Genomic DNA, 13955 nt, shown 5'->3' with positions numbered 1-13955 from the left:
TCTCTCCTCATTAATTGTGAGGTAGAATTCAGAGATAATTTTAGCTAGATTTCTCATTGACAACCTGATCAGTAGATATAGAAGAGCTAGCTCATTTGCTTTTAATTAGTTAGTGGCTTAATTCCAAAAGAGAAGAGAGGTTATTGCATGTACTACTAGCTAGTGCTTGCATATATACTTATTTACAAGTGTAGTATACAAGTGATCGTTTGATCTCGATGTGTTCGAGCATGGGGACGACGACGATGCTCAACGCCGCCGACATGGCCGGCGGCGGCGCGAAGCTCCAGCAGCAGCAGGCGCCGACTTCGCCGACGGCGTCGGTGTCGGAGTCGAACATCGTGGCGTCGACGGCGTCGGCCGACCCGGAGGCCAACGACGCCCTGGCCGGGCTCCAGGCGCTCCGGTTCGACGGCGGCGGCGACATCGACGACGTGGAGATCCAGTCGCCGGACATCGCCCTCTGGGAGTCCATCTTCGCTGATCAGATCGGCGTCTCCGGCGCCGGCGCCGACTTCCTCCTGTCCATGTCGTCGGCGGCGGCATCGCCGAGGAGGGACTTCATGGCGTGCTCGCCCAAGAGAGACTACATGGTGACGACCTCGTCGCCGAAGAGGGATTACATGGTGACCTCGTCGCCGAAGAGGGACTACATGGTGTCCTCGCCGAAGAGGGAGTACATGGTGACGTCGCCGAGGAGGGAGATGGCGACGTCGCCGAGGAGAGCGACCTTCTCCAACCTCTACACCTCTAGCCATGGCGGCGGCGGCGGCGGCGGTCACCACCTCCACCACCAGAGCTACGTGCATGGCGGCGGGATGGAGGGAGGCGGCGGCGGCCATGGCGCGCAGCCGCAGTACGGCGGCCTCGCCGGCCATGGCAAGGGGAAGGCGCAGAGCCCGCTTCACAAGGTGTACATCAACAACGTCGGCGGCGGCAGCGGCGGCGGCGGCGTCAAGAGCAACACGCCGTCCACGCTCTCCTGTGCCTCCTCCTACGTCGTCCATGGCGGCGAGAGCGGCCTCCCCTCCTTGCCGTCCATGGACCCCTTCCTCGAGGAAGGGTACCTAGGGTCGTACCAGCTGCCGGAGAAGGCAGCCGGCGGCGTCGGCGGCGGCGGCGGAGGGGACATCAACAGATCAGGCGCCTCCGTCTCCGTCGTCACCGCGCCGGCGTCGTCGCAGCTGCTGCCGACGCTGTCGGAGTGCCTGGCGATGCCGGAGCCGGCCGCGTACAGAGGCGGCGGCGATGAGGCAGTCGCGGCGGCGATGGCTGTCGCCGGTGAGCTGCCAGTGGGAGCGTTCGTGCAGCCCGAGATGTACTACGGCGGCGGCGGCGAGTTCGGAGGAGAAGGCATGACGCCGCCGCTGCAGCATCAGATGGCAGCTGATTCTTCACTTCACAGCATGCTGGGTTCAGTGATCCAATCAGAGGCTGAGCAGGTAACTAATTAATTACTGTACTAGTTAAGCATGAGATTTATTATCTCAAAAACTTAATTGCACAGAAAAGATTAACCATGCATCAAAAAGTGAATTGATCTTACATTAACAAAGTGAATTGACCATGCATGCAGTCATCTTTTCTCTGGTTTTAACGCTGGCTACTAATTTCTCCAAGAATATCTACATATATAGATTTTTACCAGGAGAGTTGCATTGAAAACTGTTTTAATAATATTAGAATTAGAATTAGAATTGCACTATAAGGTTTTAATAAACAATACATTGCAACATAAATCAGCAGTCAAATTTGTAGTTTGGAGATTAAAAAAACACATTATTTAGTTGGTGTATGAAAAATAAGTAGATAAAGATGAATATGAAGATTATGAGTTTTATGCAAAACGATGTGGTATTAATGTATGAGTAAATAAGTTTTAATTATTACAAATTTAAAAATATATTTATCTAATATTTTAGAACAACTTCTATATAGAAAATTTTTACATGAAACACACCATTTAGCAAGCAGTTTGAAAAGCATGCTACTAATATCCAAATTTTCCCAACTTTTCTTATAGAAAAGTGTGACTACAATAAATGATTGTTCCTCCAATCTTCAGTGAAAGATTCTGAAATTCTGGTATAGCCGTATAGGGGGGCGACCTCAATTGGCCAAATGGTCGTATTCCATGCATGCACGCGTGCTGCTAACAGCACAAGTCCGTGCGTGTGATTAGTATACATATATAATCCTTGATCACCAACTAATTAAGAGCGCTGTTTTGTCGCAAGGGATAACCAACTCGCCAAAAGTAGCCCTGATGCCTTGTTAATTGTGATTGTGACTTTATTAGTGTAGAAACAGGACAAAGGATATGTGTTAATTCTGACAACAAGTACATAACAATGCTGCAGTCCAAATTTAAAGTTTCATAACTTATATTAGGCTCTAGTTATTGCTAATTAGCAGTCAGAGCTCTGTTTACGTAGTGGAGTTGAACTTTTTGCTAAAATGTTTCGTTTGGTGAAAATTGGATCTGTTGACTGGTGTTATACTTTGTTGACACTGAAGTTGTTTTTAAAAAGAACAACTGAAAAGCATAACTAAAATAAAAAAATTCATATATAAAATTACTTGAACTGTGTATACCAAAAAAATCTTCATATATAAACTTAATATTAAATTTGTTCCAGTTCAATAACTTATTATTTAAATTGTTCTTTTCGATAATATATCAATGAGTTTATTAATTGTTCTACAATATGTCATTGGACTAAGCATTTTTATATAAAAAATACCCAATATACTGTTAACATGGAAGGTTAACTATTGATTCATCCTCTCACGAAGTTTTAAGATTTTTGCATTTCTAATTTTCTTAAAATATGTTGTATCAGTTATATCCTATATAGAATATTTCTTGTGTCAATTTTAATGCAAATAATCTTTTATAACCTTAAGAAAACTTTTGTGCTAATAGATTTTGCGTAAGGAATTTCTCTTCTTATAACAAAAAATAACTTTTAGAAAAATAAAAAATCTTGAAGTGTAAGAACACGGTACAAAAGCATTTCATATTTTTTTAAAAAAATTTAATAGGTTAAAAAGTTAACTCTTTACAAGTATTTGGGATTTTTGTGGTAAAAAGACAAATCCAATGGCATATTGTGCAATAATTTATAAATCCTCAGTATATTATAGAGAAAAAAAATATCAATGATCAATCGCTAAATTGGAACAAACTCAATAGTATATAATAAATTTTCTTTTAAAACTAATACAGCTAAATAAACTACGCGGTCGATTGATTGAAGTTGTGATCCGTAAGTTACAAGGGCACACTTTACAACTCAGACCATGTTGTAATCCACGTTCTTCAATTTTTATGAATAGATTTCCTAAAACCTCACATATTATGATCCAAATACACAAACCACATGTATTTTGACAAGTGGTACATAACCTTAGGTATTATAGTCCTAAATTTTCATAAACCACGCTATTAATCATTTTGATTTTGATTTACAACACTTTTGACATCTGAAATTTATAAGAATTTTTTGCATCATATAAATTGTTCTTTTGCATCTGCTTTGATACATGAGTATGTCAAAATGGTTAATGGTGTGGTATGTGAACTTTTGGATCATTATATCCTTATAATTTTGTGCAACTTGAATCATAATAGGTAGTGTTTTATGAAATTTACTTAATTATGTTTTTGTGAAAAGTAGCGTTTTCTGGTGTGTAACTGTGTATTATAAAATTACTTTACGTTGGGAGAACTGCTTTTAGTTCTTCAAATTAAATAGCTTGTTTTGGCACGATTGACTAAGTCAGAGTAAATTTGTGAATATATTAAACATGCTCATCTGCAAGGACATATAAGGACTGTGTCGTAAAAATAATAAAAAGGACAATATTGCACCATTGCAAAAATTGGAATTGGAATTACTGAAAATGATTGACCAACCTGTGTACCCGAAAATTTCTACTCTAGATATTTTCATTTTCATTTGAACTAAATATTAAGTACAAGCTGTGATTTTTCTAAATTGTGCATTGTGGCAAAAAAAATCTAATCCATCGAAGGGACATCCATCCTATATCTTTTTTTTTATTTCAAATAAAATGAAATGGTTATAAAATAATTTGATAATGTTGAGTATATGGCACCTATCACCTACCAAAAAACAAGTTCATAAATCATAATTGATCCACGCATTGAGAAACAAAATCGACAATTCAAATTTCGATACGAATAGTACCGGTACTTTACAAGCAATGGATTTGTCTTAATTTCTCCTTGTGCGAGTTGAGTATAGATTGCTGGAAATTGTGACAAGGTTGCCTAATTGCTAATTTGGATTACAGAAAATGATTGTTCAAGCTGTGTTGTGGAGTTATGTATACAGATTAATACAACATGAACTTTGGTAGTGCAAATAGATGTCAAATATTAAATTCCTAATCAACACCTTGCACGTGTGCTTTCTCATAAGCTAATCAGATGTTCCAATCAGTCGGGAGAAATGTTTTGTTCCTTAACTAAACACTAATCATGTTCTCTAACCGAATTGCTATTCCCTCCGGACTGATAATACTTATTCTTTTAGATAAGGATAAAGTCAAACTTTAAATCTTTAATTATGAATTATTTTTAAAATATTTGTTTTTCAAATATGATGATTACATGTATATATTAGTCTTAAAAAGTATTTTAATAAAATCATATATTTGTTAATATTTTTTATACATATTATAATAGAAAATAATGTTCAAAGTTGTTATTCAAGACCATGTTCTTGTTCAAAATAACAAGTATTATTAATTCAGAGGGATTACTACTGGTCATTAACTAAATCATGAATAATCACTGCAATTAGGACCTTAATTACCAGTGCTAGTAATTACTAACAGTGTGCATGCACTGAATTTGCAGGAGCAGGACAGTGGGCTTCAGCTGGTGCACCTCCTGCTGGCGTGCGCCGACCTCGTCTCCAAGGGCGACCACCCGGCGGCGCTCCGCCACCTCCACCTCCTCCGCCGCGTCGCCTCCCCTCTCGGCGACTCCATGCAGCGCGTCGCCTCCCACTTCGCCGACGCCCTCGCCGCCCGCCTCTCCCTCCTCTCCTCCCCCACCTCCGCCTCCCCCTCCCCCCGCGCCGCCGCCGCCGCCGCGCCCTACCCGTTCCCGCCGTCGCCGGAGACGCTCAAGGTCTACCAGATCCTCTACCAGGCCTGCCCCTACATCAAGTTCGCCCACTTCACCGCCAACCAGGCCATCTTCGAGGCGTTCCACGGCGAGGACCGCGTCCACGTCGTCGACCTCGACATCCTCCAGGGCTACCAGTGGCCGGCGTTCCTCCAGGCGCTCGCCGCGCGCCCCGGCGGCCCGCCCACGCTGCGGCTCACCGGGGTCGGACACCCGCCCGCCGCCGTCAGGGAGACCGGGCGCCACCTCGCCTCCCTCGCCGCGTCGCTCCGCGTCCCGTTCGAGTTCCACGCCGCCGCCGCCGACCGCCTCGAGCGCCTCCGCCCCGCCGCCCTGCACCGCCGCGTCGGCGAGGCCCTCGCCGTCAACGCCGTCAACCGCCTCCACCGAGTCCCCTCCTCCCACCTCCCGCCTCTCCTCTCCATGATCCGCGACCAGGCTCCCAAGATCATCACCCTCGTCGAGCAGGAGGCCGCCCACAATGGCCCCTACTTCTTGGGCAGGTAAACCACCAAAACATCATCAAATTCGAAACGAAATTCATCGAAAACTTTTGAACATTGGTATGGTATTTGACAAATTTGAACGAAATTCTAATGTTTCAAATAGCGGACTAAGGCATTTAACGGTAGACCCTCAAAAACTTCTAATAGCGGGCTAAATGATGCTAAAATTGTACATTAGAGCAAAAATAGCTAGATTATTCTCTGAAAACTATAGCCAGAGATTTTAAAACCATGTGAAATTCATGGAAAATGGTTTGAATGTTTGCATGATGTTTTTGAAGGTTTTTGGAGGCGTTGCACTACTACTCGGCGATATTCGACTCGCTGGACGCGACGTTCCCGGCGGAGTCGACGGCGAGGATGAAGGTGGAGCAGTGCCTGCTGGCGCCGGAGATACGGAACGTGGTGGCGTGCGAGGGGGCGGAGCGGGTGGCGCGGCACGAGAGGCTGGAGCGGTGGCGGCGGCTCATGGAAGGGCGAGGGTTCGAGGCCGTGCCGCTCAGCGCCGCCGCCGTCGGCCAGAGCCAGGTGCTGCTCGGCCTCTACGGCGCCGGCGACGGCTACCGCCTAACCGAGGACAGCGGCTGCCTCCTCCTCGGGTGGCAGGACCGCGCCATCATCGCCGCCTCCGCGTGGCGGTGCTGAGCTACTGATAGCCATGGTGGTACATGGAACCGAAATTGATGGCCAGCCAGTGGCCGGAGACGATGAAGAAGAGGAGCTACAAGACGGGCTCCTCCACCGTATGTGCATTAGGTTTCGATTGTTGCATGTGTGGTTAATATATTATTTAATATATAATTTGGAAGTCTTTTAGTACAATTTATACTACCTCCATTTTATATTATAAGTTGTTTTAATTTTTTTTTCTAGTTAAATTTTTTAAAGTTTAACAAAATTTGTAGATGAATATGGTAACATTTTCAACATGTTGAACAATATATCATTTGTACTCCTATATCTCACATGTAAAAGTACATTTGCAAATAGTGTCAACAAAAAGGGGATGGATTCTAATAGCTTGAGGGGACGTCCATTCGTTTATTGCATGTCAACTAAATGACTATGAAAATTTTTTAAAAAAATTGATAAGATAGATCAATATGTAATATATCACTCCACAAATATGCAAGTTAAAATTCAACTTCTACAAGTTGTAACAAAAATAACAAATTTAACTGTAAATATACATGTAGTAATTTGAGTTTTGTTTGTTATTTTTGTTACAATCTGTAGAAGTTGAATTTTAACATGCATGTTTGTGAATTGATACATTACATATTGATCTATCTTATTCATATTTTTTTAATTTTTTTTATAATTATTTAGATGACATGCAATAAATAGGTGGACATCCACTCGAGCTGTTAAAATAGTTTCCCCAACAAAAAGAACAATTTATTGTACATTAACTTATTACGCCTTGTTTATGGGTGAGCGCATTCTAGGTAGATTATGCTTGGCTAACCTATAGTAGGGTTGGTGTAGTTTGTTTGGCTTTTTGACAAGTTTCTTTCATAATCACCAAAGTTGCTGGTATCAATTTTCATGTGAATATTTTTTTTTTGCCAAACTTTGTTAATTTCTAGTATCGAAGAACACCCTGTCAATGTTTGAAAATGATTTCTGAGTGAGCTTGTACACCCTCTGGTGCGTCCTCTGCTTGCCATTCCCTCGTGACTCTGTTTGCCCTGTTTCTCCCCTGCTTATCTAGTTCTCTTTCCTTTTGTCTTGAGAGACTTTATTATTTAAATGTTTAACTTTAAGGCAATATTGTAGTTGAACAAAATATTCCGAATTTATGTGTTCAAGGTAGTACAAAAAAAAACCTCATCAATTAACTAAACAAATACCAATTGCTTCTCATTATCATTAAACCATCTTACAAGTTACAACCATTTTGCCACAGTGCCTCTTATCAAACACCAACATAGAGCAGCTGATTAACATTTAACACATGCTCACCACAATTAATCATTAAAAACAAAACACCACACTACAAAGTGTATAAACCCATGCAAATTTTAAATTTAACCATAAAAGAAAAGAAGAACACCATCCATATGCATCATAAACCATGTGACCAATGCAATCCATCCTTTTTTTTCATCATATCTCGTCCATGAGCTCTTGGAAGGCGTCCATGGCGGACGCCGGGAGGCCGAGGAGGACGTTGATGCTCTTCCTCTCCTCGCCGTGCGCGAGGAAGAGGATGACCTCCTTCTCCGGCAGCGTGACGGGGCCGGACATCGCCGGCGCGCCCCAGCCGAAGTCGGCGCCGTGGAAGGCGAGCCTGGACCACGTCGTGATCAGCAGCGTCGACGCCAGCGACGGCCGCGCCCGCGTCGCCTCGAAGTAGTCCACCGCCGACCGCATGTACCCGTCGGTCACCATCCGCACCGCCGCCTGCACCAGCCCCGCCGCGCGCGACGGCGGCGACGACAGCAGCTCGCCGGCGGTCGCCACCGCGTTCGTCAGCACGATGCCGTTGCCGAAGTAGCCGCGGGGGAGCGGCGGCTCGAAGCGGCGCCGCCCGTCCACGGCGAACAGCAGCTTCGTCCGCTGCTCCGGCGCGAGGCCCAGGGCGCGGGTGCGCGCGCGCCAGACGAGCCCCGACAGCGCCTCGAAGGTGGTGCACCGCCCGCCGACGAGGTCGTCGCCGTTCTCGGCGCCGGCGCCGGCGAGGGCGAGCGCGCGGACGCGCTCGAGGCGGTCCGGGTCGAAGCAGAAGGAGCGGTAGAGGAGGTCCTGGTCGGCGTAGAGCGCCGCCGTGTCGGAGACGTCGGGGATCTCCTCGAACTCGTGGTGCTCAAAGGAGATCACCGGGGGGTCGCGCGCGCGGAGCAACGTGCGGTCCAGGAACGGCGGCACGGTGAGCTCGGCGGCGCCGCGCGCCGTCTCCGCCCACGAGTTGACGAACTCCATGGCGCCCAGCCCGTCGAACATGCAGTGGTTCATGGCGAGCCCCAGCGCGAAGCCGCCGCACTTGAACCGTGTCACCTGCAAAAGAAAAAAAAATTATTAAACTGATGAATTAATGGCAAACAAAGATACTAAACTTTTCAAATTCGCATTACTAGTTTATTGCTTAATGAGTCATATATTGAACTACGAGTTTGATTTGAGTTAGTTAAAATTGGAACAATGTTTAGTAGATGGATTGTTTAAGCCAAGAACGATTTAGTGCATGATTTGGCACATCAGCAAGGGGGTACAATTAATTAATATTTAATATTTAATCTAGTGCGTATTTCGTTGAAGATGTGCCCCCCATACATATTGGAACTTGGGTGATAAGGTTGGATTGTGACAATATAATTATAAATGTCATGAGCTGGTACCTAGCCATTACAAAAACAAAAAATGATTGATATGGTTAGTTGATTTATAGGTCGAGGTGGGTAACCTAACTTTGGAAGAAAGAACAAACACATTTAAAAACTCTCCAATCTAAAACCCGGAATAAAAAACGAAGTACAACTAATTTTCAAAATGTTTTTTCTGGAATTTCCATCTATGGTACTCCTAGCAACATTAAATTCAATTTTTTTTTTTGCAACGCCCATCCCCTAACCAGAAACCCAATTAAGACATCGACTCGTGACCTGCCACGTCATCACTGAGACCACGCAGCTGCATGGCTTTTATCGTTTTTTTTTTTAATCTCCTTTCACCAAAAGGGGAAGAGAGAGCGAGGCCGCCATGGCGCCATTAACGCCAAGCTCAGGGCAATGGCGCCAGAAAGGTTAAAGCTAGGAAAGGAGAGGAGTAATGGCGGCACGAGGTGTTTACCTGCGCCGTCATGGGGGGCATCTCGAGGATGTTCTTGGCGCCGGGGATGGAGTAGACGAGGTGGCCGAGCGCGGCGGGGTCGGGCTTGGTGAGGTCGCCGACGTCGGCGAGGTCGTACCCGGCGTCGGCGGCGACGAACACGGCGCCCTCGCCGGTGAGCTCCACGGCGAGCTTCATCTCCGCGCTGATCGTCAGCCGCCCCGCCAGCGGGTGGTAGTGGACGAGCACCTTCGCCAGCGCGTCGCGGAGCACGGCCACCGCGTCGCCATTGTCGCCGCCGCTCGCCGCCGGTGGCTTGTAGCAGTACACCGTCTGCACGATCACGGCGATGTTCTGGTCCAGGTTGGACAGGTAGTACTTCTCCCCCGTCGGCGTCGCCTCCGCCGGCGCCACCAGCTCCGGCTCGCCGCGCTTCACCGTCAGCTTCGCCGCCGCCGCCGCCTTGCCGCCGTCGGCCACCTCCACGACGGCGCCGTTCTCCCTAACCTCAACAACCTACACACACCACAACGTGTCACATTTTCTCTCTTTTTTTTTTTTTGCAATCTTGCAAATTAAACATGAGTAGCAAGAAAACCATTATCCAAGATATATAAATAATGAAGCTCATTTTGTGTAGCTCACCATGGTTGATGATCTTTGGAGTGATGAGAGAGGAAGAGGAGGAGAGAAATTGGTTGATGGATTGTAGAGAGAGAAAGTTGGGGTTTTGTGTGTTTGAGGATATGGGGTTGAGGGGGAAGTGTTTATATAGGGGTTGTAGGTCAGTGATCAGTGTCAATAGGAAAAAAAGATGTCAAGGAAGGACAAAGTGATCCAAAGAACAGTTGGGGTTGGAGAGGGTTGCATAACTACCAATGCTGCTCTTTCCTGTTTTTCAGCACACCACAGAATCTGGGGAATGAGAAGTCAACAATACCCAATTTGATAATTAATTAATTCATATTTTATAAAGCATTTGAGTACAGCTAGATTGATCTTGGGGAAGAAAAACCACAGCTTAATGAGAAATTCAAATGAGATTTTCAGATTCTACTGGATATGTTCAGGTTGTGATTAATTGAAAGAATATGGAAGGTGACACCGATGAACGAGTAATTTTTTTTTCAAGTTGGCTTTGGATATGCTTTTGCACACAACCTGAGTGATTTGATTGGATGATATTTGCATGGTTGATTAATTTGCCAGGCACACGCATGCACATTGCAATTTCTTGTCTCTATAGGAAATCCAATAATCCACTGGAGATCTACAAGTACAAATATATAGTTCGACCTAAGCAAATCTACTTCAACGACCACACTTGTAATGTCAAATTAAGAGCTTCATATGTACGTTACAAATTACAATGTTACATAAGTCAACCGGCCGGCAAATTAATCACCGAGTTAAACAAAGATCATCGATTAACCAAGATACACCTGATGTTCTTTTCTTTATCATCAGGATACACCTGATGTTCTTTTCTTTAACAGAAGAAAATTCTTATTTTTTTGGAAGTTGATCGAATCGCTTACCTATGTGATACTCCAGAGTCCAGAAGTCTAGATACATTGATCATTGGTAAACTGAACACAAATTGTGCAGCTTCTGAATTTTCAGGAGCAGGAGAATCCTAACCTGAACTTTCACGGAGAGCTACCTGTTCTCATCTGAAAATCTCACAAAATTCATGCGTGTTTGCTTCCTGTTCCACGGAAAATCTGTCACAAACTCGCAATACTCACCTATAAATTGAAGTCAACCCACAAAAGCCTGAACTTTTGGGCGGTCCACGGGACTACTATACTCCAGTGATGAATAGACCGGTTCACTGTGGACCAATTGCCCGCCCAGAAAGTGGGCCCCACCTGTAAGCTGGCTGCGTATCAAGGTGGAGTCCACTGTGGTATCGGTTGGCCTAATAAGTTAAAGCAAAAGCTAAAATTTAAATTTTTAAATTTAATTTTAAAGTTAATTTCAAGATATTTTAACATAATTTTTTTTAGCGTTAACTTTTAAGTCAGTACGAACAAATATATAAAAGTTCAACTATATATTTTTTATTCCTTAATAAGATATTTTGGTTTATTAGTCAATATGGACAAACCGAAGAATCTCCTACTAATCTGCGATGACGAGTGATCCAGAGAAAGTGTAATCTGTTGGGGGGTTGGCCACGGACTGGAGCTATCAAGCTATGTTTGTTGGGGATCGTTGGCCAAACCCAGCTACTGGTTAACAAGAACATTAACAAACATGGCTGCTTTCTTTCTTTCTTTCTTTCCTTGATTGCGTGTGCCCGTGTGACAAGGGATTTGTCGACGTGATGGCCGATCGATCCATCCATCGACTGGTCGCATTCGATTAATTAGGGCATCAAAAGGACGAAGGGAAAGTACATATATGCCGTGTCACACTCTGTTCCGTTCGGAAGTGATAAAAAAAATAAGGATTAAGTAAATGCACGTAGGATGCGAAAGTAATTAGTGTATGGTTAATTGAGTTGTGATTATTATAAACTTGAAAAATAGTTTATGAGCAACTTCTATATAAAAGGTTTTTATAGAAACATATTGTGTGTTTAACAGTTTAGAAAACGTGCTAACATAAACCGAGATAAAATGTGCATCTAAACCAAAAAAAAAAGAACATATTCAATATGTTCTTAGATGATTGGTAGCTGATGATCGATTGAACTTAACTATAATACCATTTTACCGAACATTTGTCAACTAAGATAGTCCATTTTACTCGCTAGATGCTTTTTTATTGGATGTTAAAATAACTAGGAGGCGCGCGTACATGTATGGGTCCAAGAGGAGGGTTTTGTCTTGTGTAAGATATATCAGAAATATTGGCCCACCGATTTTAGCCATAACTTGATGGTTAGATGTTTTACTGCTTTTCTCGTAACTTTTATGATTTTCATAAATTCAGAGGTGTGACATGTGGTATTCTATGAGCTCTGTAGAGGTTTATGATTATTTGAATATTTAATCTTTGATCATTGAGTTTTTGATACGACTATAAAGAAAACAATAGATATATTAAAAATCTGTATATGATTTCAGGATTACGGCCATTTTGAATATTTAATATATGATCATTTCTATCTTGAGTTGCCTATAAAGAATTCAAAAGGGGATTAGAGAGGGCACGGGAGGGAGTCAGGGAGGGATTGGATTACATGCATCCAGCATCCGTTTTGCATGTGTGGTGGAAGCCACACGAAGGCAGGTGCCTAATATTTCTCATTCATCCCATAAACATTAAATTTTAGGTTCCTATCTCAATTAACTACCTTACACCTTACATGTGCATACCTTTTTTAAACCGTGTATATGATGCACTTGTAGGGCCCGAAGGGGATCAGAAGGGTATTTACAAAATGATTCATGGTTGAAAATAATGGGTTCACCCGATTAAATGAAAACCGATGGTTAGACTTTTTTTTCTCAAATTTTTTTAGAATTACCCTAATTTGTTAGAGTGCTATGTGGTGGCCTAGAAGCTTTTGTAGAAATTCGCTTAGAGAGTTTGTAGAAGTTTCATAAGACTTTAAATATATAACATATAGAGTAAATTACACTAGCAGTTCTTAAACTTGTAACGTGGTTTCATTTAAGCCCACGAACTTGCAAAACACGCATCGAGATCCCTAAACTTGGTTTAATGTATCATTCTGGTCCAAAGCCTCGTTTGACCGTGGTCTTGCCTACGTGGCATGCCACGTGAACGATGGCATGGCAACATTTTCCTTTTGCCTTTTTTCTCCCCATTTTTTCTCTCCTTCCTCACCTCACGTGGTGGACGAGGTTTCTGGTGACGGTTGGAGACGAAGAAGGGGCGGCCGAGGAGTTCCTCAATACGGTGAGCACGATGGAGGCAGCGGTGCTGCTTGCAGTGACCGGAAAATGGTAGCAAGTGATGGCCGGGATGGTTGCAATGGCGGCGGTGGCTCGGGTTGCCGGTAAAGATGATGTCTCGGTAGTTGATTGGAGGGGTGAAAAGGTGGCCGGGGTGCAAGGCGGAGCGGCGAAGACATGTTTGGTGGTGGGCAGTACCTAGGGTGTCGGCGGCGCACGGCTGGAGATCGGCGGTGGGCTGCGGAGCTTGGCCTCGCGATGGAGGCGGGGTTACAGTGGTGGATTGGGGGAGCGGAGCGGCAACCGGGATATCTCTCGGAGCGGTGGTGCCAGCAGTGCAAGTGGAGCAGCGCGGCGATGGCTCTAGCAGCGGTGGCGCCCAGCTGGAAGACGGTGGTGAGAGGAAGCGGCACGGAGGATGCGATAGAGGGCATGACGAGCTCGAGGAGTTGGGAAAAATGGTAGAGGGGGAACATGGGGGTGGACCTTATATGCTTGGGAGGCTGGAATCGTGCCCGGGGAGAGCATATTTGAAGCGGGAGGGGAAGGCGGCGACATCATCTCGGGCGGCTCGGCTCGGCGTCGGTTTGCGCGGAGAAGTGGGGAAGGTGGGCGATGACCATGTCCCCCGCATGTGTGGGCGAGGCG

The 13955-nt window shown here is 44.8% G+C and overlaps 2 protein-coding genes across 2 annotated transcripts; one reads left to right on the top strand and one right to left on the bottom strand.

Moving 5' to 3' along the window:
- Window positions 1-230: 230 nt before the first annotated feature.
- Window positions 231-6465, top strand: LOC107276343 (GRAS family protein RAM1). The gene is made up of 3 exons (XM_015761225.3): window positions 231-1442; window positions 4889-5664; window positions 5949-6465. Exons 1-3 carry the CDS (start codon window positions 231-233, stop codon window positions 6310-6312), a joined length of 2352 nt encoding a protein of 783 aa, XP_015616711.2. The 3' UTR covers window positions 6313-6465.
- A 1039-nt stretch (window positions 6466-7504) lies between these two features.
- On the bottom strand, window positions 7505-10201 carry LOC4350569 (omega-hydroxypalmitate O-feruloyl transferase). Its single transcript, XM_015759951.3, has 3 exons — window positions 10084-10201; window positions 9460-9954; window positions 7505-8667 (listed from the first exon to the last, which is right to left on the bottom strand). The coding sequence occupies exons 1-3, from the start codon at window positions 10084-10086 to the stop codon at window positions 7777-7779; spliced, it is 1389 nt and encodes a 462-aa protein (XP_015615437.1). The 5' UTR covers window positions 10087-10201; the 3' UTR covers window positions 7505-7776.
- Window positions 10202-13955: the final 3754 nt, after the last annotated feature.

Source organism: Oryza sativa, chromosome 11, assembly GCF_034140825.1.
Source record: "Oryza sativa Japonica Group chromosome 11, ASM3414082v1".
In the NCBI taxonomy this organism is placed as follows: domain Eukaryota; kingdom Viridiplantae; phylum Streptophyta; class Magnoliopsida; order Poales; family Poaceae; genus Oryza; species Oryza sativa.
This window is presented reverse-complemented; position numbering and strand designations above follow the sequence as displayed.

What these genes read in the sequence shown, in the direction of transcription:
- LOC107276343 (XM_015761225.3), top strand. Translation starts at nt 231, where the DNA reads ATGGGGACGACGACGATGCTCAACGCCGCCGACATGGCCGGCGGCGGC. An exon ending in TCCAATCAGAGGCTGAGCAG is followed by an intron (nt 1,443 to 4,888) that starts GTAACTAATTAA and finishes CTGAATTTGCAG; the next exon opens with GAGCAGGACAGTGGGCTTCA. An exon ending in GGCCCCTACTTCTTGGGCAG is followed by an intron (nt 5,665 to 5,948) that starts GTAAACCACCAA and finishes ATGTTTTTGAAG; the next exon opens with GTTTTTGGAGGCGTTGCACT.
- LOC4350569 (XM_015759951.3), bottom strand. An exon ending in TGCCCCCCATGACGGCGCAG is followed by an intron (nt 8,668 to 9,459) that starts GTAAACACCTCG and finishes TTTCTTTTGCAG; the next exon opens with GTGACACGGTTCAAGTGCGG.